The 16217-nt window shown below is 32.9% G+C and overlaps 1 protein-coding gene and 1 pseudogene across 1 annotated transcript; one reads left to right on the top strand and one right to left on the bottom strand.

The window, feature by feature from the left end:
* Positions 1 to 309: 309 nt before the first annotated feature.
* Positions 310 to 4344, bottom strand: LOC145106114 (protein FAR1-RELATED SEQUENCE 5-like; annotated as a pseudogene).
* Positions 4345 to 5492: 1148 nt separating this feature from the next.
* Positions 5493 to 10717, top strand: LOC145108541 (uncharacterized). Its single transcript, XM_079045578.1, has 13 exons — positions 5493 to 5914; positions 6022 to 6146; positions 7008 to 7311; positions 7404 to 7601; positions 7674 to 7916; positions 7986 to 8344; positions 8866 to 9123; positions 9212 to 9486; positions 9551 to 9721; positions 9801 to 9923; positions 10145 to 10240; positions 10332 to 10458; positions 10555 to 10717. The coding sequence occupies exons 6-11, from the start codon at positions 8240 to 8242 to the stop codon at positions 10167 to 10169; spliced, it is 957 nt and encodes a 318-aa protein (XP_078901704.1). The 5' UTR covers positions 5493 to 5914; positions 6022 to 6146; positions 7008 to 7311; positions 7404 to 7601; positions 7674 to 7916; positions 7986 to 8239; the 3' UTR covers positions 10170 to 10240; positions 10332 to 10458; positions 10555 to 10717.
* The last annotated feature ends 5500 nt before the right edge of the window (positions 10718 to 16217 follow it).

Here is a 16217-nt window from a genome sequence, read left to right as displayed (position 1 = left end):
AATACCATTTATCATGAATTTCCAGTTTCTTATAAAAAACATGCCAAACAGCCAATGATTGAGGTCCATGTGGGTGAGAAAATCAGAAAAGACATAATTAAGAAGCATCAATAATAACACAAATCATAAACAATCAACAAATTTCATTGGAAAACATTAAAATTGTTAAGAAACATCAATAATTTCCAGATTACTCATACATTGTTTGTGTCTAAAACATGAAAAAGGTGCAGTTAACCAAGAAAAATGTTATGAAGTATCTAGTTTTTCTTTTGCCCACAGAAACAACACATCTCATCATTATGTCTCTTACAACGATTCATCTGCCTGATATATGAAAAAAATAAAAAATTGTTAATATAATCATTAGAGTTCGTTTTTTAATCATTAAATTATTATTATAATTACCTTTCTTTTTGAACAACTAGTAGCATAATGACCCAATCCTTGACAGTAAGAGCATGTTCGTTTTTTAGGGGCTTCTAAAGAAGACTTGATTCTGCTTGCAAGTTTAGGACGCCCTTTTGTAGTAGTTGGACCAAGAGGATCCCGGATAGATAACTGTGGCATCATATCTACTTGCGAAACTCCCATACAAGAACTTTGAGATGCATTCTCTAAAGGCATAGATTTTTTTCGATTGACTTGATCATCTAAAAGACTTATCAATATTGTATTGAGTTTTTGTATCTCCGAAGGAGAGTCCCTTGCTTGTTCAATTAGTTTAGTAAAATTCGAACGAACACAAAATAATGTGTAGGCACTAACTCCATTTTCATTATTTATTTCTCCGAGTCCGATACTAACACTACCCAGTTTGTACCTAGCTTCAAGGGTCCATCGCGGTAAAATATAGTGACTCGGCAGTTCTTGAACATGCTTCTTCTTCATCACATATAAGCTATGTTTGCATAAAATCCCATTTGTCTCATACATACAACACGAACATGTGACGCTGACTTGATTTAAAGAACGAAAGGTAACAATACGCCAATATTTTTTATCAACATCCAATTGCCCAACTCTATATGTGCTTTCTTCTGTAGTTTTTGTTAGAGTCTCATGAGTCAAATTGGTAATAGCTTCGGTCCATTCTTTTTTGAAAGTATCAAACATCTTTCTAGTATAACATTGACCTGCTTTTGCTTCGATTGGATGCACTGAAGAAAGAACCGGCCTCGAGTTCATAGTCTTGAAGTCTTCATCTTCTTCGGCAGCCCTTCGTGACTCAATTGCCTTGTCGTATTGCACAACGAATTCATTCAACATGGTCCTCGAGTTAACAAAACCATCAAAAAATGAATTGATACTTTCACTCCGCCCGGTTGTGGTCATACCAGCAAAGAAAATATCCTTCAAGAAGGGTTTAGCCCAATGTATACGTTGGTTATACATGTCACTAATCCAACAATTGCTTTCCAGTTCATACTTAATACGCATATCTTCCCATATTGCTTCAAATTGTTCAATGCTGTCACTATTTACCCATTGTCTGTGTGTTTCTTGAAAATCACTGTAACGGGAAACATACGATCGAAGGTGCTCAGTTTCATGCTTCCTGATATGCCATGAACAAAAACGATGTCGAGTCTTTGGAAACACTTTTTTTATTGCATTGCCCATAACTTTGTCTTGATCGGTAATAATTGTCTTCGGATACTTGCCAAACATACATTTGAGGAAATGTTCAAATAACCATTCAAATGTCTCTTCCTTTTCGTTTTCAAGCAATGCTCCACCAAAAAGTATAGATTGTCCATGATGATTCACCCCAGTAAAAGGAGCAAAAGGCATCTTGAATTTGTTAGTCATATAAGTGACATCAAACACAACAACATCTTTGAATTTTGTATAGGCATCTCTTGATCTACCATCAACCCAAAAGATATTTCTAGGATACCCATCATCAGACAAATCCACGGCAAAATATTGGTCACTGTCAACTAACGTTTTATCTTGAAAATGTTTTATAAGTCCATAGAACTCCTTTCCTCTATGTTGTTTTCGATGCTCAGATAAGACATCAGCACATTGCTTTGAAGTTACATCAGCTACATTTGAGGTTTTCATTGTATTAACAGCCTTTTTAATTTGAGAAGGTTTCAACCCTGCTTGACCAAATTGCACCATAAGAGATTTACCTTCTATTGAACGATGGAAATTGCTATGAGATCGATGCTTCATCACCTTCATAGGTGTCATGGTCAAGTCGTGATTGTGTGTGTCATTAAACGAGTCCACCAACCACTTCCCATCCTCCTGTCTTGTTATTCGAAGTTTTGCTTGGCATCCTGTTCTAACATCTCTACGACGTTTTTTTCTCATTTTCACTTGAAGCATTTTTGTCCATCCGTTTGAAACCTTCTTTGTTGCATACATATATCTTCCGAAAAGGCTCATTTGTTTTAGGATTTTTAACTGTGTCATCTCTACGTATTCCAAAGCCATGCAAAAAAGAATAATCATTATAAAATGTATAGGCATCATCGGGTGTATCAAAAACTTTTCCCAGTATCCTTTCATCATTAACATCATCTTCGTCAAATTCAATGTTCACTCCGAAATCGTTAAGTTCTTCAGATTCATATGTTGCTTCTACAAAATCATTTGTATCAACATTTTCATTTATATACGGCTCTATAGCCTGATCAGATGCTTCTGTTTCAAACATCATAACCTGCACAAAACCACACGTAAAAGACAATAAGAACTTGACCCTATTAATGCCATTCCAGTAACTTTTTAGAGATGGTCTAACATTTTCATTATATCAAAAGCAATAAATTATACTAAATTTGATCAAACAGCATGGATAATAATAGAACATATTAAATAAAAATTTCCGTTGATAAACAATCGGAACTAGAAAACATATGCAAAATTAATACTTAAAAGTGAAATCAATGGTAAATTGTGAATTGCTTTGCCTATGAATTTGAACGAGAAAATTAACACCAAAATTTTTCGACTAATATGATACACCAAAAAATTAACACCAAATTTTATCTATAAATTGTTTTGCCTATGAATTTCGATTTCTTTGTAATCGTTTTTGAAGAATCTGAAATTTTACATTAAATAGTTAAATACCGTCATCACAATAAAAATATAAATTTTTTATATCAATTGGTTAAAGATTTAGAAGGGTGTAAATTACATAATTTATGACTAAATCCTTTTGATAATGATTTATGTAACTAATAAAAGAATAAAAAAACACTTGCAATATATATATATATATATATATATATACATTGGATGAACCATGCGAGAGAATTTAAGAATACTATATTCAAGAACTTAAATACTCAAATTGATAACAATAACTAATTAACAATGAATTGAATTTTATAATAAAGAAAAAGATAATGAATGAAGTAGCACGAACCTGTGATGCAAGAATGACGGCAACCTACGGGAAAAAAATTCACAACCGGCTAAAGGTAATAGGCGATTATGGAAGCAATAGGGATCGACTTTTACTTTTAGTTGTTATTTTTTTTCAATAAGGAAACAATAGTGTTTAAGGAAATTGTTATTTTTTTCAATTAAATTAAACCACCAATCAAAACTACGTAGTTTTAAGCATTGGATACCTAACCTTATATACCCTTAAGGGTATATTCACTTTTCCCATATATATATATATATATATATATATATATATATATATATATATATATATATATATATATATATATATATATATATATATATATATATATATAGTTAATGGTGGGTATTACCTTTTTGATTCATCATTTGGCACTTTTATTGATTCATTGAATAGTAGACCAATGTCGTTATAAAAAAAAAGAGTTTCCAACCGTTACTACAATTTCAGTCCAATACCACCCTCTCGGATCATTCTTGGAATATGAATAGGGAAAATGTGGAACTTTCCAAGGACATTAAACATATTTCGTAAGCAACTACGCCACATATATTCTTAGTGGATCATTTATTTAACTTTTTTTTTTTTCAAACTGGGTCTACGACGCAGGTTCACATGTCATGAAATTGTAAACCAAAAGAACTAAACTCTACAAAAGATTATTACTTTATGTATTTCTTCCAAATGTTTCTTTTGAAATGGGATTGACTAATTAAATATGATATTCCATCAACTTTTCTATAGTTGAAACGAGGTTGAAGCATGCTATTGTTCTTACACTGATTATAAACCGGCGGCTTCAACCCCCAGCAGAATTTCGTTCAAATTTCTATTCTGTCACGTGATGTAATATAATCTTTTTTCTTGGTTCCTCTGGTAAGGTTGCTTCGCTCCACGTTCTGGTTACTTTAACATGCATGCATAAGTATTATATATACGATTACCTTCATGGTAATTCCACCACAGATATTCTTTCATCTTTCTCTCTGAAGCTCCGTTTGCAATCAAACCACTGTTTTCTATTCTCCATTTAAGAACTCCTTTCGGAACTAATTATTTGCAACTACATCGATTGCCAAACCAAATTTAGCAATGGCCAGAATTAACTACGTTTTCACCATCTCTCTCCTCCTTCTCACCTCATTAATCTTCAAAATAGTTGCTCGACCAATAAATATTGGTAAGCCTATAGATTACGCTGAGGATGACATGGACATATCTAGTCTTGCATCTATTAAAATAGGTGGAGGTCCAAGTGAAGGAGGAAAGGGACATGAGTACCCCAATGCTGGTTATTTTGGGAATATCAAGAACTCGGGACCTAGTCCTGGAGGGAAGGGACACGACTTCATCAATGATAAGATTCTTGGAGAGATCAAAAACTCCGGTCCAAGTCCAGGTGGAAAGGGACATTAGTTACCAGTTTATATTTCTACTATAGAATATTACTCAAAGTGTTCATCCATTTATTCAGCTATTTTTCCGAGTTAATCTTTTATTGGAGATCGACTTGCATACAGCAAGTTGTAGGAACTAGATTTTATTTATTGTACTATAGAGTTCTTTGTATTAGTTTTCTAATTTATTTATATCTTAATTATAGTATTTTATTTTTATAACGACAGGTTACAATGTAATTGTTTTAAAAAATTAATGTGATTTTAACGTAATTTCATAAATGTTCTTATTCAACGTAATCTTTTTTACGCATGCAAAAGTCATTGAACATGGAAAAAGTGTTCACCACTCATTAATTTTTTAGAGTTGTAGTCGTCTAAATGAATACAAACAGATATGTGTCGTATATTTAACAATACTTACAACTCTAAAAAAAAATAATAAATAAATAAACACGAATTCTACAGAAAACGACTTAGCGGCCACACGTGCATAAAGTGCCACTAAAGTTATTATAGGCGACAAATCGCATGGTCGCTATTGCTCATAAAATGGGCCCGTTTCCGGTGAAAAAAACAAATATTGAATAAACATGAAATATTAATTCTAGAAAAAATTGTTGCTGATGAAAACGGGCTTTAGAGAAACAAAAACCTACATTAGAGCTTCTAAATTTTATATGTTCGATGGTTTTGATTTATCTAGGATTCGTGCCATTTTTTTCTTAGCACCACCATCATGTACCACTCACCACCCTATTTGTTTCCTTCTCATTTTTCTTTGTGTTTGTTGCCGGTTACAAAAAAATTTTTATCGAGTGTTTGTTTTCATATTTTTCGAGTAGGAGGAATCATGCAACCATCATCTCGAGTTCTTACTCTTTCACCAATTCAGGATCTTTATTTTTTTAAATGTGGATTCTTACGAGACAGCACATCATGGTTGTTTTTTACAAATTTGTTTTTGGTTTATAGAGACAACAATGACTTCCATCATCTCTCTCCCTCTCCATACCTGTGATTTCTCTATTTCTTTTTTGATTCTAACATCTTTTTGTTTATTGTTGATTTGTGTAGCTTCAAAAAGCCCTAATCGGATTTCAATATTCATTCTATCTCTGATGTGAGATCAATTTTTACATGTTTTATTTTGGATTTCCTTGGTTTCCATCATAATTTTCCTTGATTTGTTGTTGATTTTTCTAATACATGTGAATGATGTTGTTGTAGCGTCTGAATCAGAAAGGTGCAAAAGTAATTGGGTAACTCAAAACATGTTTGGTAAATATTTCTTAACATGGTAATTTGTATGTTGTCTAGCAAACCATGTGGGCAATCCTTATTGCTGGAAATTGGTAAGTGTTAAGGGTTATTTCATTATGCCTTCCAAGTGTTTGATGTTATGCCTAAAGGACTAGATCGAAACAAATTGTGTCTCTTTGATCACGACTAACAATATTTGAGTGTTTTCCGGCTTATATCTAAAATATGATGTGGATGGACACAACATACATAAAATTTTTCCTTTCAAGGTGACTTCCTTTTGATCAATGTTGTTTTTCTATTTTTTAATTGTTAATGTTCATGGAGGAAATTATAAACTTTTCAGGATCAAAAGTTTGTAATATGAATGCAACTGAGCCTCTTTGTATATTACTCTTTATATGACAAGTGAATTTTCTTGTTGTTAATTTGGTATTACTTTTGATATTTTATCGGGAAAAAAATATGCTACCCCCGTCAAAAAATCCTGGTTCTGCCCTGATTTGTATAAGGTTTTATTAAGTTCAAGTCACTTGAAATTGAAACAAAAACCTAGTAGGGGTCTTTATATCTCTTAGGTATTAAGAGAATTTTATATGTTTTTTTAATGAATCCATAGGTTTGGTGAATTGTTTTTTTGATGCTAAAAAATAAAAATCAAAATATGTTATATGTATGAATTGAAATACAAGTAAAATGCATATATCTTGTGATTATGAATTTGTATCAGGTGACAGGTGATTTTCTACATGTTATTTGAGCTTATATAGATGAACACTTTGTTTGTACTCTAAACTTTATATGATTTATTTGCTAACTGATTCAAAACTGCATTTTGGAGCACCATGTGAACAGTTGAAATTTTGACACTTGTCTAAAAAGCAACTACTGTAACAACACATGAAGTGTAACATTTATGATGTCTCATATTATTCTTTATATATTTCCTCCAGAATAAATATGATAAATGATCAGCCACAACAAGAAGTAGAACCACAACCACAGCCACAACAAGAACTAGAACCACAGCCACAGCCACAACCACAACCGAGGAAAAAAAGAACAACCACAAGACCAATCGACCATAAAGAGCCACAAGAAGTTGATTTCAACAATATTGGTCAGCATGTTGGGAAGAAACAAAGTAAGTTTGCTAACGAGTGTGGTGTTATTACGAGGTCGATGATTTCTGTTGAATATACGAGTTGGAAGAAAGTGCCAATTGCTCAAGAAGATATGCTATGGTCGACAATTAAGGTTCTTTATCTACATAAGACCCATTACATGTAGTTTCATCTAATCAAGATATGTTATTAATACTTAGTATCCTTATTCTAAAACAAAAACAGAAACAGAAACGTTGGAGTATTCTGAATGACAACCGTAAAAAAGATGTATTTAGAACATGCAACAGCCAGTGGAGAGTCTTCAAGAAAAGGCTTAAAAAGAAATGTGATAACCAAAGAGATCCACTTGAGACCTACTCATATTTGGAAAGAAGTACATTGCAGAGCTTTTGACAGAGAATATCATCAGAGGAGTTCTAAGTGTGTTGGACTTTAATTGCACATAATTATATTACTTATTGTTTTAACTGTGTTAATTAATTTCATTTGCAGGAGATAAGTGAGAAAGCGAGGGCGAGTTCAATGCATAATAAGAATCCTGCCCGAGTAGGATCACTTGGTTACAAAGGCAAGAAAGCTGAGTGGGAACAAAAGATGGCATCTGGTCAATTGACACCCCAATTTTATCAGATAAAAAGCGAGTGTTCACTGCATTATGTTATGGGTAGAAGATCTAAAAATGAGTTGGGGTCAAACATAATACCGCCTACCACACAACCCACAGTGGACAAGCTTGTAAGTAAATTCTTTTAATCATTTATATCTAATTAATTACTCTCACTGGTTTGTTGTTTTCGTTAACAGGTTGATGTCCAGACTCAAATCTCTGAAGGAGATTTGGAGCTCAGTTCAGGAGAGGACTTGTTGACAAAGGTAATAGGACCGGAGCACCCGGGCCGTACCAGGGCTGTTGGTCATGATGTTGGATTGAGAAAAGGGATGCAAGGGACTGATAAAAAAAAGAGGAAAAAACATGAAAAAGAAACTACTGATAAGCTGCAGGCAACGATAGATCTGATGGGCTCCCAATTGGGAAAGCTACAAGAACAGTTTGACATATGCAGCAGGGGACTAGGAACCATGCCCCAGATGATTTAAGCTTAGGGGTTCAACAAACTAATCGTGGCTCGAATTCAACATTAGATGCTTTGGATGCGATAAAGGTAAATGAGTGTATTTATGTTCCAGTAACATATAGAAACAATAAAAACTAACCCTGTTAGTAGAGAAATTATGCTCAGAACTAGGGATGAGTAACCAAACTGATTACTAGTGTTTTTCTAATCATTTTTTAGTGATAATATACTTGTTTAACTGATTTAACTAATATTTTTTCTTGGATGTTAAATATTGTTTGATTCCATATCATCAGAAGTGGTACTGTATTTATTTGTTTATTCTTATATTTGCACAAATTATTTTATTATAATATTTGTGTTAGAAAATGCAACATTGTAAGAATTGTGTTTGAGTTTACCTTAATATCATCATTTTGGTTGTATAATTGAGACAAAAGACTCTAGTCTTTTAATTAAAATGTTTTGTTATAAGGGTTTGAACTATAATGGATATAGGTTAAAAATTCAAATATAGTTATTACATTATTATGTACTTTTTTTATTTATTATCCTTCAAAGATCTTTTATTCTTATTTATGTTTTACTACATGTTTAATTGTTTATAGATGCCTACCCCTTGTGAATTGGTGTTACCCTATGGGGAGTTAGACCAAAAATATGCCAAGGGATTGGTCATTCCATATGGGAATGGGTTAATACACACATTGCCTTTACGAGAAAATCACCTGAAGGTTCTGGTACACGACATCGATTGTAGATATGAAAATTTTCCTGTTCCTGTGATGACAAAAGAAGTTGCTAACCTACAAAAGGCGGTTGGCACTTTAATTCAATGGCCCCAGATTGCAATTATTCTCGCAAAGGTACATATGCATTATCCTTTACTTTTTAAGCTACTATATAAACAACAAATTATAATGGTATGTGATAGTAAAATGAATTAAAATGTAGGAACAAAGAACTAAGAAACAAATTCCAACCACAAGTTTGGTGCCAACAAATGCAAGGGCTGGTACAAACAAGAACATACCCAACCAAACAGCCAGCAAGGCAAGGCCGATTGAATATATTCGTGATTGCTTGAAGACCAACCCATTGGTTAACATTGTAGCCAATTCTGGGATCTTGGAAGTCGGGACATATGATTTTTCGGTTACAAGTGAAGAATATTTTCGATTGTTGAGAAAACAAACAACCGATGCTTCCATCTTGACTGCTTGGCAACTGTAAGTCCATTAAACTTTTGCTATTATTAGTTGACCATAACATTTTTTGTTTTCTTGTTTGTAGGATTCTTCATTCAATGGTTCGGACACGTATGAACAAATGTGCTTTCTTGAACCCTTATAATATTCTAGGGGAGGCATGCCAGAAAAACCCAGAGGGTGTTGTTAGATATCTTGTTGATTCCATTCGTCTGCACCACGGAAAATTGTTTCTCGTTGCACCATATTTGCAAAAGTACAATAAGTTGTTATCTTTATTATTATTCTTTTGTTTTTTTGCTTATTATTTATGCTAAATGTTTAAACATTTCTAGTAAGCATTGGGTGCTCTTGGTGATTTCCTTTCGCAATCGCATTGTCTATATTTTAGATTCTCTTAAGGATCGTATAGAAAACTCTGCCGACTACCATTACCTGCTCAAAAAGCATGTGGACATGTAAGAAATTACTTACTTATAGAAAGATATAGTTATTTTTATTATTTTGAACACAACACTTGTTTATTTCTTTTAAAGGCTTTCATGAGGTATGATAAAGACACTTCAACTCCAATTGGATGGATTTTTGCTGAGGCAATTCATCTTGTTATATACGAAAACAAATAATTGTTGTAGTTTCATTTATTTGATTAATGTTCACTTTTTGCTACAATTTTTAGTGCAACCAACAACTTGGTGGTTTAGAGAGTGGGCATTATGTAATGCGATGGATGTTTGATTTCTTGACGACAAGACAACATGGATTTCCAAGTAAAGTAAGTACCTTTTTAATATTTGTTCATTTTGTCTATTGCAACAAAATATGTGTTTTGTTAATGAATATGTTTAATTATATATTTAATATAGTCTGGTAGCATTTGGGATGACAAAAGTCCCTTTGAGGAAAAGGCGTTGCTTGCAACTGTTGCTACCTGGTCTAGAGAGTTTTTGAATAACTATATGAAGGATGTGGTCCTCTAAAAAAGCATATATGGTTAGTTATTGAATTTTAAAACTTCTTAATTTTAGTTTAATTATTTTTTGTTGGAGTTCTTCTTACCTTTTTTACTTTCATTTGTTTGTTTTTCAGTGAGATTACGTGCATCCCCAAATTCGAGGTCAGAAAAGACCGATTTGTTTATGCTTTGTTTTAAAATCAGAGTAATCGTTTAAAGAAAACTGTTGTGGAATTTGTTCCCAAAACAAAACGTGATAAGAATTTATCAAAACATTTCTTTAAAGAAATGTATTTTCATTAAATAACAAAATCTCGGGATGTCATGTTCCGATACAGACCAAAAGCATAAACAGTATAAAATAGACCTTACAACAGCTATTTATAACTACTGATCTATAATCCAAAATCTCTTGTCATGTCAACCAACTTATGCTCTTGTGCCACTACCTGTGATACAAAGAAAACTGAGTGGGTCAGGTTTGAAAAACCTGGTGAGTACATAGGTATTTCAATCCCACAATGTTATAACATATATATATATATATATATATATATATATATATATATATATGTGTGTGTGTGTGTGTGTGTGTGATGTAACTTGTGAGTTATACTTCGGGGTTCTATTTATACTATGTGGTGTGATAGACCCAAAGTTATACTTGGAAGTTATATATATATATCATTTGTTAAATATGTTATATGTGATTATTGATGGTTTTATGTCAAGATAAACCTGGTATGTTATATGTTATTATTGTTGGTTTTTTGTCAACATAAAACCTGGTCTTACTTCAAGTTATAGCTGTTATACTGCCTAAATGTTATGAAATTAGGAGTAATGTTTAAAAGCGTAGTCTAGTAACTTAGGGTTTTAGACATGAAAATGCTTTTGTTGTTAGAACTATAGAACGTCGTCAAAGTCTACATGAGCTACTGTATTCATCATCTAAGATTAAGGATCTTAGTGGAAGTCCTCTGACCTATAACCGTTAATCCCGTGTGAGCGAGGAAGTCATGTATGAGTAAGATACGGGTTGACAACCCCACTCGTGGTTGCTAATTACAACCAAACATAAGCGGGTGACGATCCGTTCCTTTTATTTGTTATTGTTCCGGCGTCGATGAAGTACGCGATATTGTGTGTATGTGTGTGGAAATTCTCATGAATAGCATGAGTGGCTGTTAGAGGTTTTGTTGTCAAGCAGCAGTTACAAACTTATGGTAGCAATTTCTTAGAAACATTATACTTTGTCGTTATACAAGTATTAATGTTAAGTATAAGTTTCCCCATACTTATACCTTAGGTTCAAATATTGTTAGGAATATCACTTATTTGATAAGTAAACTATTATATCTAATATTGGAGAGTCCAACGAAACTTTCAAAACTATACTTTCGAACTTGAGAAATAGTGTTACATTATATGGAGTCAAAACCTGTGAACTCACCAACTTTATGTTGACGTATTTTAAAATGCATGTGTTTTTAGGAACTTGGCCAACTGGTATGTTAATCGAATAGAAGAAGTTTTACTATTAATCTGTTTGTTCGTTAAGACGTATGCCATAGTCGGATATTATGTAATAGATACTAGGAAAACTATGATAATGTAACTTTCAACTATCAATAAAGGTATGTATTCCATGAAATTCTTTTGTACAATTCAATGTATGTTTTATAACTGTGATACGAGAAATGACATTGCATCGCCCGGTGTTTCCGCCGCCGACCGGGGTGTGACACAACTAAGGCCCACTAAACTTGTATATTATTTTCAGGTCTAAAACGAAAGTAATTGCCGTGGTTAACCCGTTTCTTATTGTTTTGTTCGTTTTATACCAAGTATTTGCCAAATTGTGTTTGAAGGACCACTTTTGATATATATATATATATATATATATATATATATATATATATATATATATATATATATATATATACACACACACATAAGTTAACATGTCTAGATGTTTTTAAAAGTATGTATAAGTCATATAAACTTGCATCTGACAAAAGTATAAGCACTTTTAGTAAGTTAAAACAATTTTCTGATTTTTGGCCTTTCTGTCCCTATTTTTAGATAAATTATAGAAAATCATCGTAAGTCGAAATTTGGATCCTTAAACTCTGAGAGTTTGGAAATGAGTCTACTTTCTTCATAATTTTTGGTTATCTCAAACCAGTGTGAAAATGTACATCTTCACAGACTAGTCCGAAATCCTTCCTGAAATGATAGCCAGTTTTGTAAAACTCGTCCAAAATTGTGAAAAACTCATATGAATGCGTGAGCGTAGTCATTTTAAAGGTACAAACCTGAACGTTTTGCATGTAAAACAGTTTTGCAAAATATTAACATCAAGGTGGTAAAAACAGTCCGTAACTAGACCAAAACCTTTCTGTTAAAAGCAGATTTTTGAGTTGAGGTTATAGATTTTTGAACACAACACTTGTTTTTGCTATTTTGAGTGTTTAAACCTCAGATCTGCAAGTTTACATGAAAAAATATACTTTTCTCATAGTTTTTATGAAGATCTAAGTGATAAACTTCATATTTTTAGCATATTTTTAGATTTATGAAGTAAACAACACATAATCACCAAATAAATCATGAAAAACACACATAGTCATGCATACACACATAGATCTATATAAAACAACTTGTATTCTCCCCCAAAACATAATAAAAACAGAAAATAAGGGGTATGAACTCACTTTAGTTTGATGATTTTGGTTTTGGAAGAAGATAGGAGGAGATTTCAGCCCTAGCAAGTTCCCTTGAGTAGATCTCAAACTTATGGGGTTCTAATAAGCTTGATCATGAAATGAAGATAGTTATGAGAATATGTTCTAAGCACAAAGATGAAGTTAAACACCTTGTATATGAAATAACTTACCAAGAGGATGAAATTGATGAGAAACTCTTGAATCACTCTCAAGCTCACGGTTTTTAGGAATGAAAGTGAGAGAGTTTAGATGAAAAATGAAGTTGGAAATGGAGAGGGAAAGGTCACGAATATGAAGAGAGGAAGATAGAGATGATTAGACTTGGTTAATAGATGTTGGATTAGTGTCAATTTCCTAGATGTTTGGTGGTTATTGCATGGATTACCACCATGCAATAAAGAGGTGTCAAAGTCTAAGTAAACTAAAATCTTTTTTTTATCTATGGTAAAACTGAGAAGGAGAGGGGAGAAAGAAAAGAGAAGGGAAAGGGTTTGGGCCTTGTTTGCTTATTTTGGAAATCATGAGGCCCAAATTGAAAGTTTTCGGTCCATTGGGCCCATATGAGGGTTTACAGCCCAATATTGATAAGGAAAAAGGCGTTTATGGCCCATTAGGGTCCATGAAACCAAGTGAGACATTTTAGGCCCAAAATGCTATGGTTTGATGAATGTAGGTCCAACTAAAGCCCAATTAGGGTTCCAAGACCCAAAGTAATCAAATTGAGAGTTTATTGGCCCATTAGGCCTAATAAGAGGATCCTGGTCCATCCTGCGGTGAACTGGGTTATTAGGGTTTCCAAACCCACAATTGAGTATTTGAGACGTATTGATTTAGGTTTTGGACTTCACTCGGGATTTTTGATTCAAATGAATCTTTTTGATTGAGCATAGAGTATTATTTCACTTAGATTACAAGACTTACAAGAGTTGATGTTTACATGAAAACATAATTTCCTAGCTAAAAATGTTGGTTGTGACTAGTTCATATGAGATTATTCTATCTAATTTTGATGAGACTATTACTTATGTTAATGACTTGCTTATTTATGTTAGAAGTGATGTTGAGAAAATGAAATCTTTATTTTTAGATACACAAAAGAGGTTGGAATCGAAGAAGAGTAGGATAAACTATCTAGAATTGCAGTTAAATAATGTTACTTGTGATAGGGATAAGATGGGTGTGGATAATGATATTTTGTTGAAACAACGTAACATCTACTGTAATTCGGTAAAAAGGTTGTATGCTAAATTGACTGATTTACATCATTCCTATGACATAAGTAAGGAACAACATAGGAAATTACTGCCCTTTTTGACATTCAAAATGGAGAAAATAGATTTGACATCTTATGACTGTTAGAAGAAATTTTCTAAATTTGACAAGGTCCCAAATGATTCATATGATTATGGTATTGTAAAGATAGATGAATGCTTAGATGCAAATGATTTAGTAAACAATGTGAATAAGACCTTGACCAAGACTGAACAAATAAAGATTTTGAAAAAGACTTAGAAATCGACATCTGACTCTCAACACAATTTTGCTGATATCGAAGATGATTTTGATAATATCAGTGAAATTGAGGCAGAGTTAGTTGTTGATTGTTCTTAGTTATTTTTCATTAATGTCACTTTGATAAGCAAGGGTAAAGAAATTTGTGATGATTCTCTGGTTAAGGTTAACACTGACCAACCCTCAACATCGAAAGTTCATGACTATGACCGTGTGATTGTCGAAGATAGTCAAACTGATAGTGATAATGATGACGAAGATGTCCCAAATGAAACAAATATTCCAAGAGTTGTTGTTAATCAAGTGTATAAGGAAATAGAGAAATTAAAAAAAATGATGAAAGAAAAAGGTCCTCATTACTTGGAATCAAATTCTGTTGTTTATCCAAATTTCAAATGCACTGATGATGTTGTGTTTCCCAATCAAGTGTTTGTCACTGCTGGAAATGGACACAAAGTGAATAACTATATGAAGGATGTGGTCCTCTAAAAAAGCATATATGGTTAGTTATTGAATTTTAAAACTTCTTAATTTTAGTTTAATTATTTTTTGTTGGAGTTCTTCTTACCTTTTTTACTTTCATTTGTTTGTTTTTCAGTGAGATTACGTGCATCCCCAAATTCGAGGTCAGAAAAGACCGATTTGTTTATGCTTTGTTTTAAAATCAGAGTAATCGTTTAAAGAAAACTGTTGTGGAATTTGTTCCCAAAACAAAACGTGATAAGAATTTATCAAAACATTTCTTTAAAGAAATGTATTTTCATTAAATAACAAAATCTCGGGATGTCATGTTCCGATACAGACCAAAAGCATAAACAGTATAAAATAGACCTTACAACAGCTATTTATAACTACTGATCTATAATCCAAAATCTCTTGTCATGTCAACCAACTTATGCTCTTGTGCCACTACCTGTGATACAAAGAAAACTGAGTGGGTCAGGTTTGAAAAACCTGGTGAGTACATAGGTATTTCAATCCCACAATGTTATAACATATATATATATATATATATATATATATATATATATATATATATATATGTTATAACATTGTGGGATTGAAATACCTATGTACTCACCAGGTTTTTCAAACCTGACTATATATAACCAACTCTTACCCCACCCCGTCAACCCTCTCAACGAGACTATCCATACCCCTGGACCTCAAATTCTAACTCTTACTCCCGGATCTAATCCATGTTCTCGAGTCCATAATTGTGCCCATTCCATACTCCTGGATAAGGGACAATTGGTCCATGTCTAAATCCATACTCCCGGACTAATGACAGATTCTATGTCCTGTCCATACTCCCGGACTAAGGACAACTGACTATGTCTTAATCCATACCCCCAGATTAATGACAACCGACTAAGTCTTAATCCATACTCTCGGACTAATGACAATTAACTAAGTCCAATCCATACTCTCGGATTAGGGACGAATAACTTTGTCTAATCCATGCTTCCGGATCAATGACATATGTTAAAGTTCTATTCTCCGTATATATCTCGCTCGTACTCATAAAGAGATACTACCCCATAACCATTATAACA

Source organism: Lactuca virosa, chromosome 4, assembly GCF_052849685.1.
Source record: "Lactuca virosa cultivar CGN04683 chromosome 4, Lactuca_virosa_CGN04683_v6, whole genome shotgun sequence".
Lineage (NCBI taxonomy): Eukaryota > Viridiplantae > Streptophyta > Magnoliopsida > Asterales > Asteraceae > Lactuca > Lactuca virosa.
The sequence above is the reverse complement of the archived record's forward strand: the minus strand, read 5'-3'. Positions and strand labels throughout refer to the sequence as shown.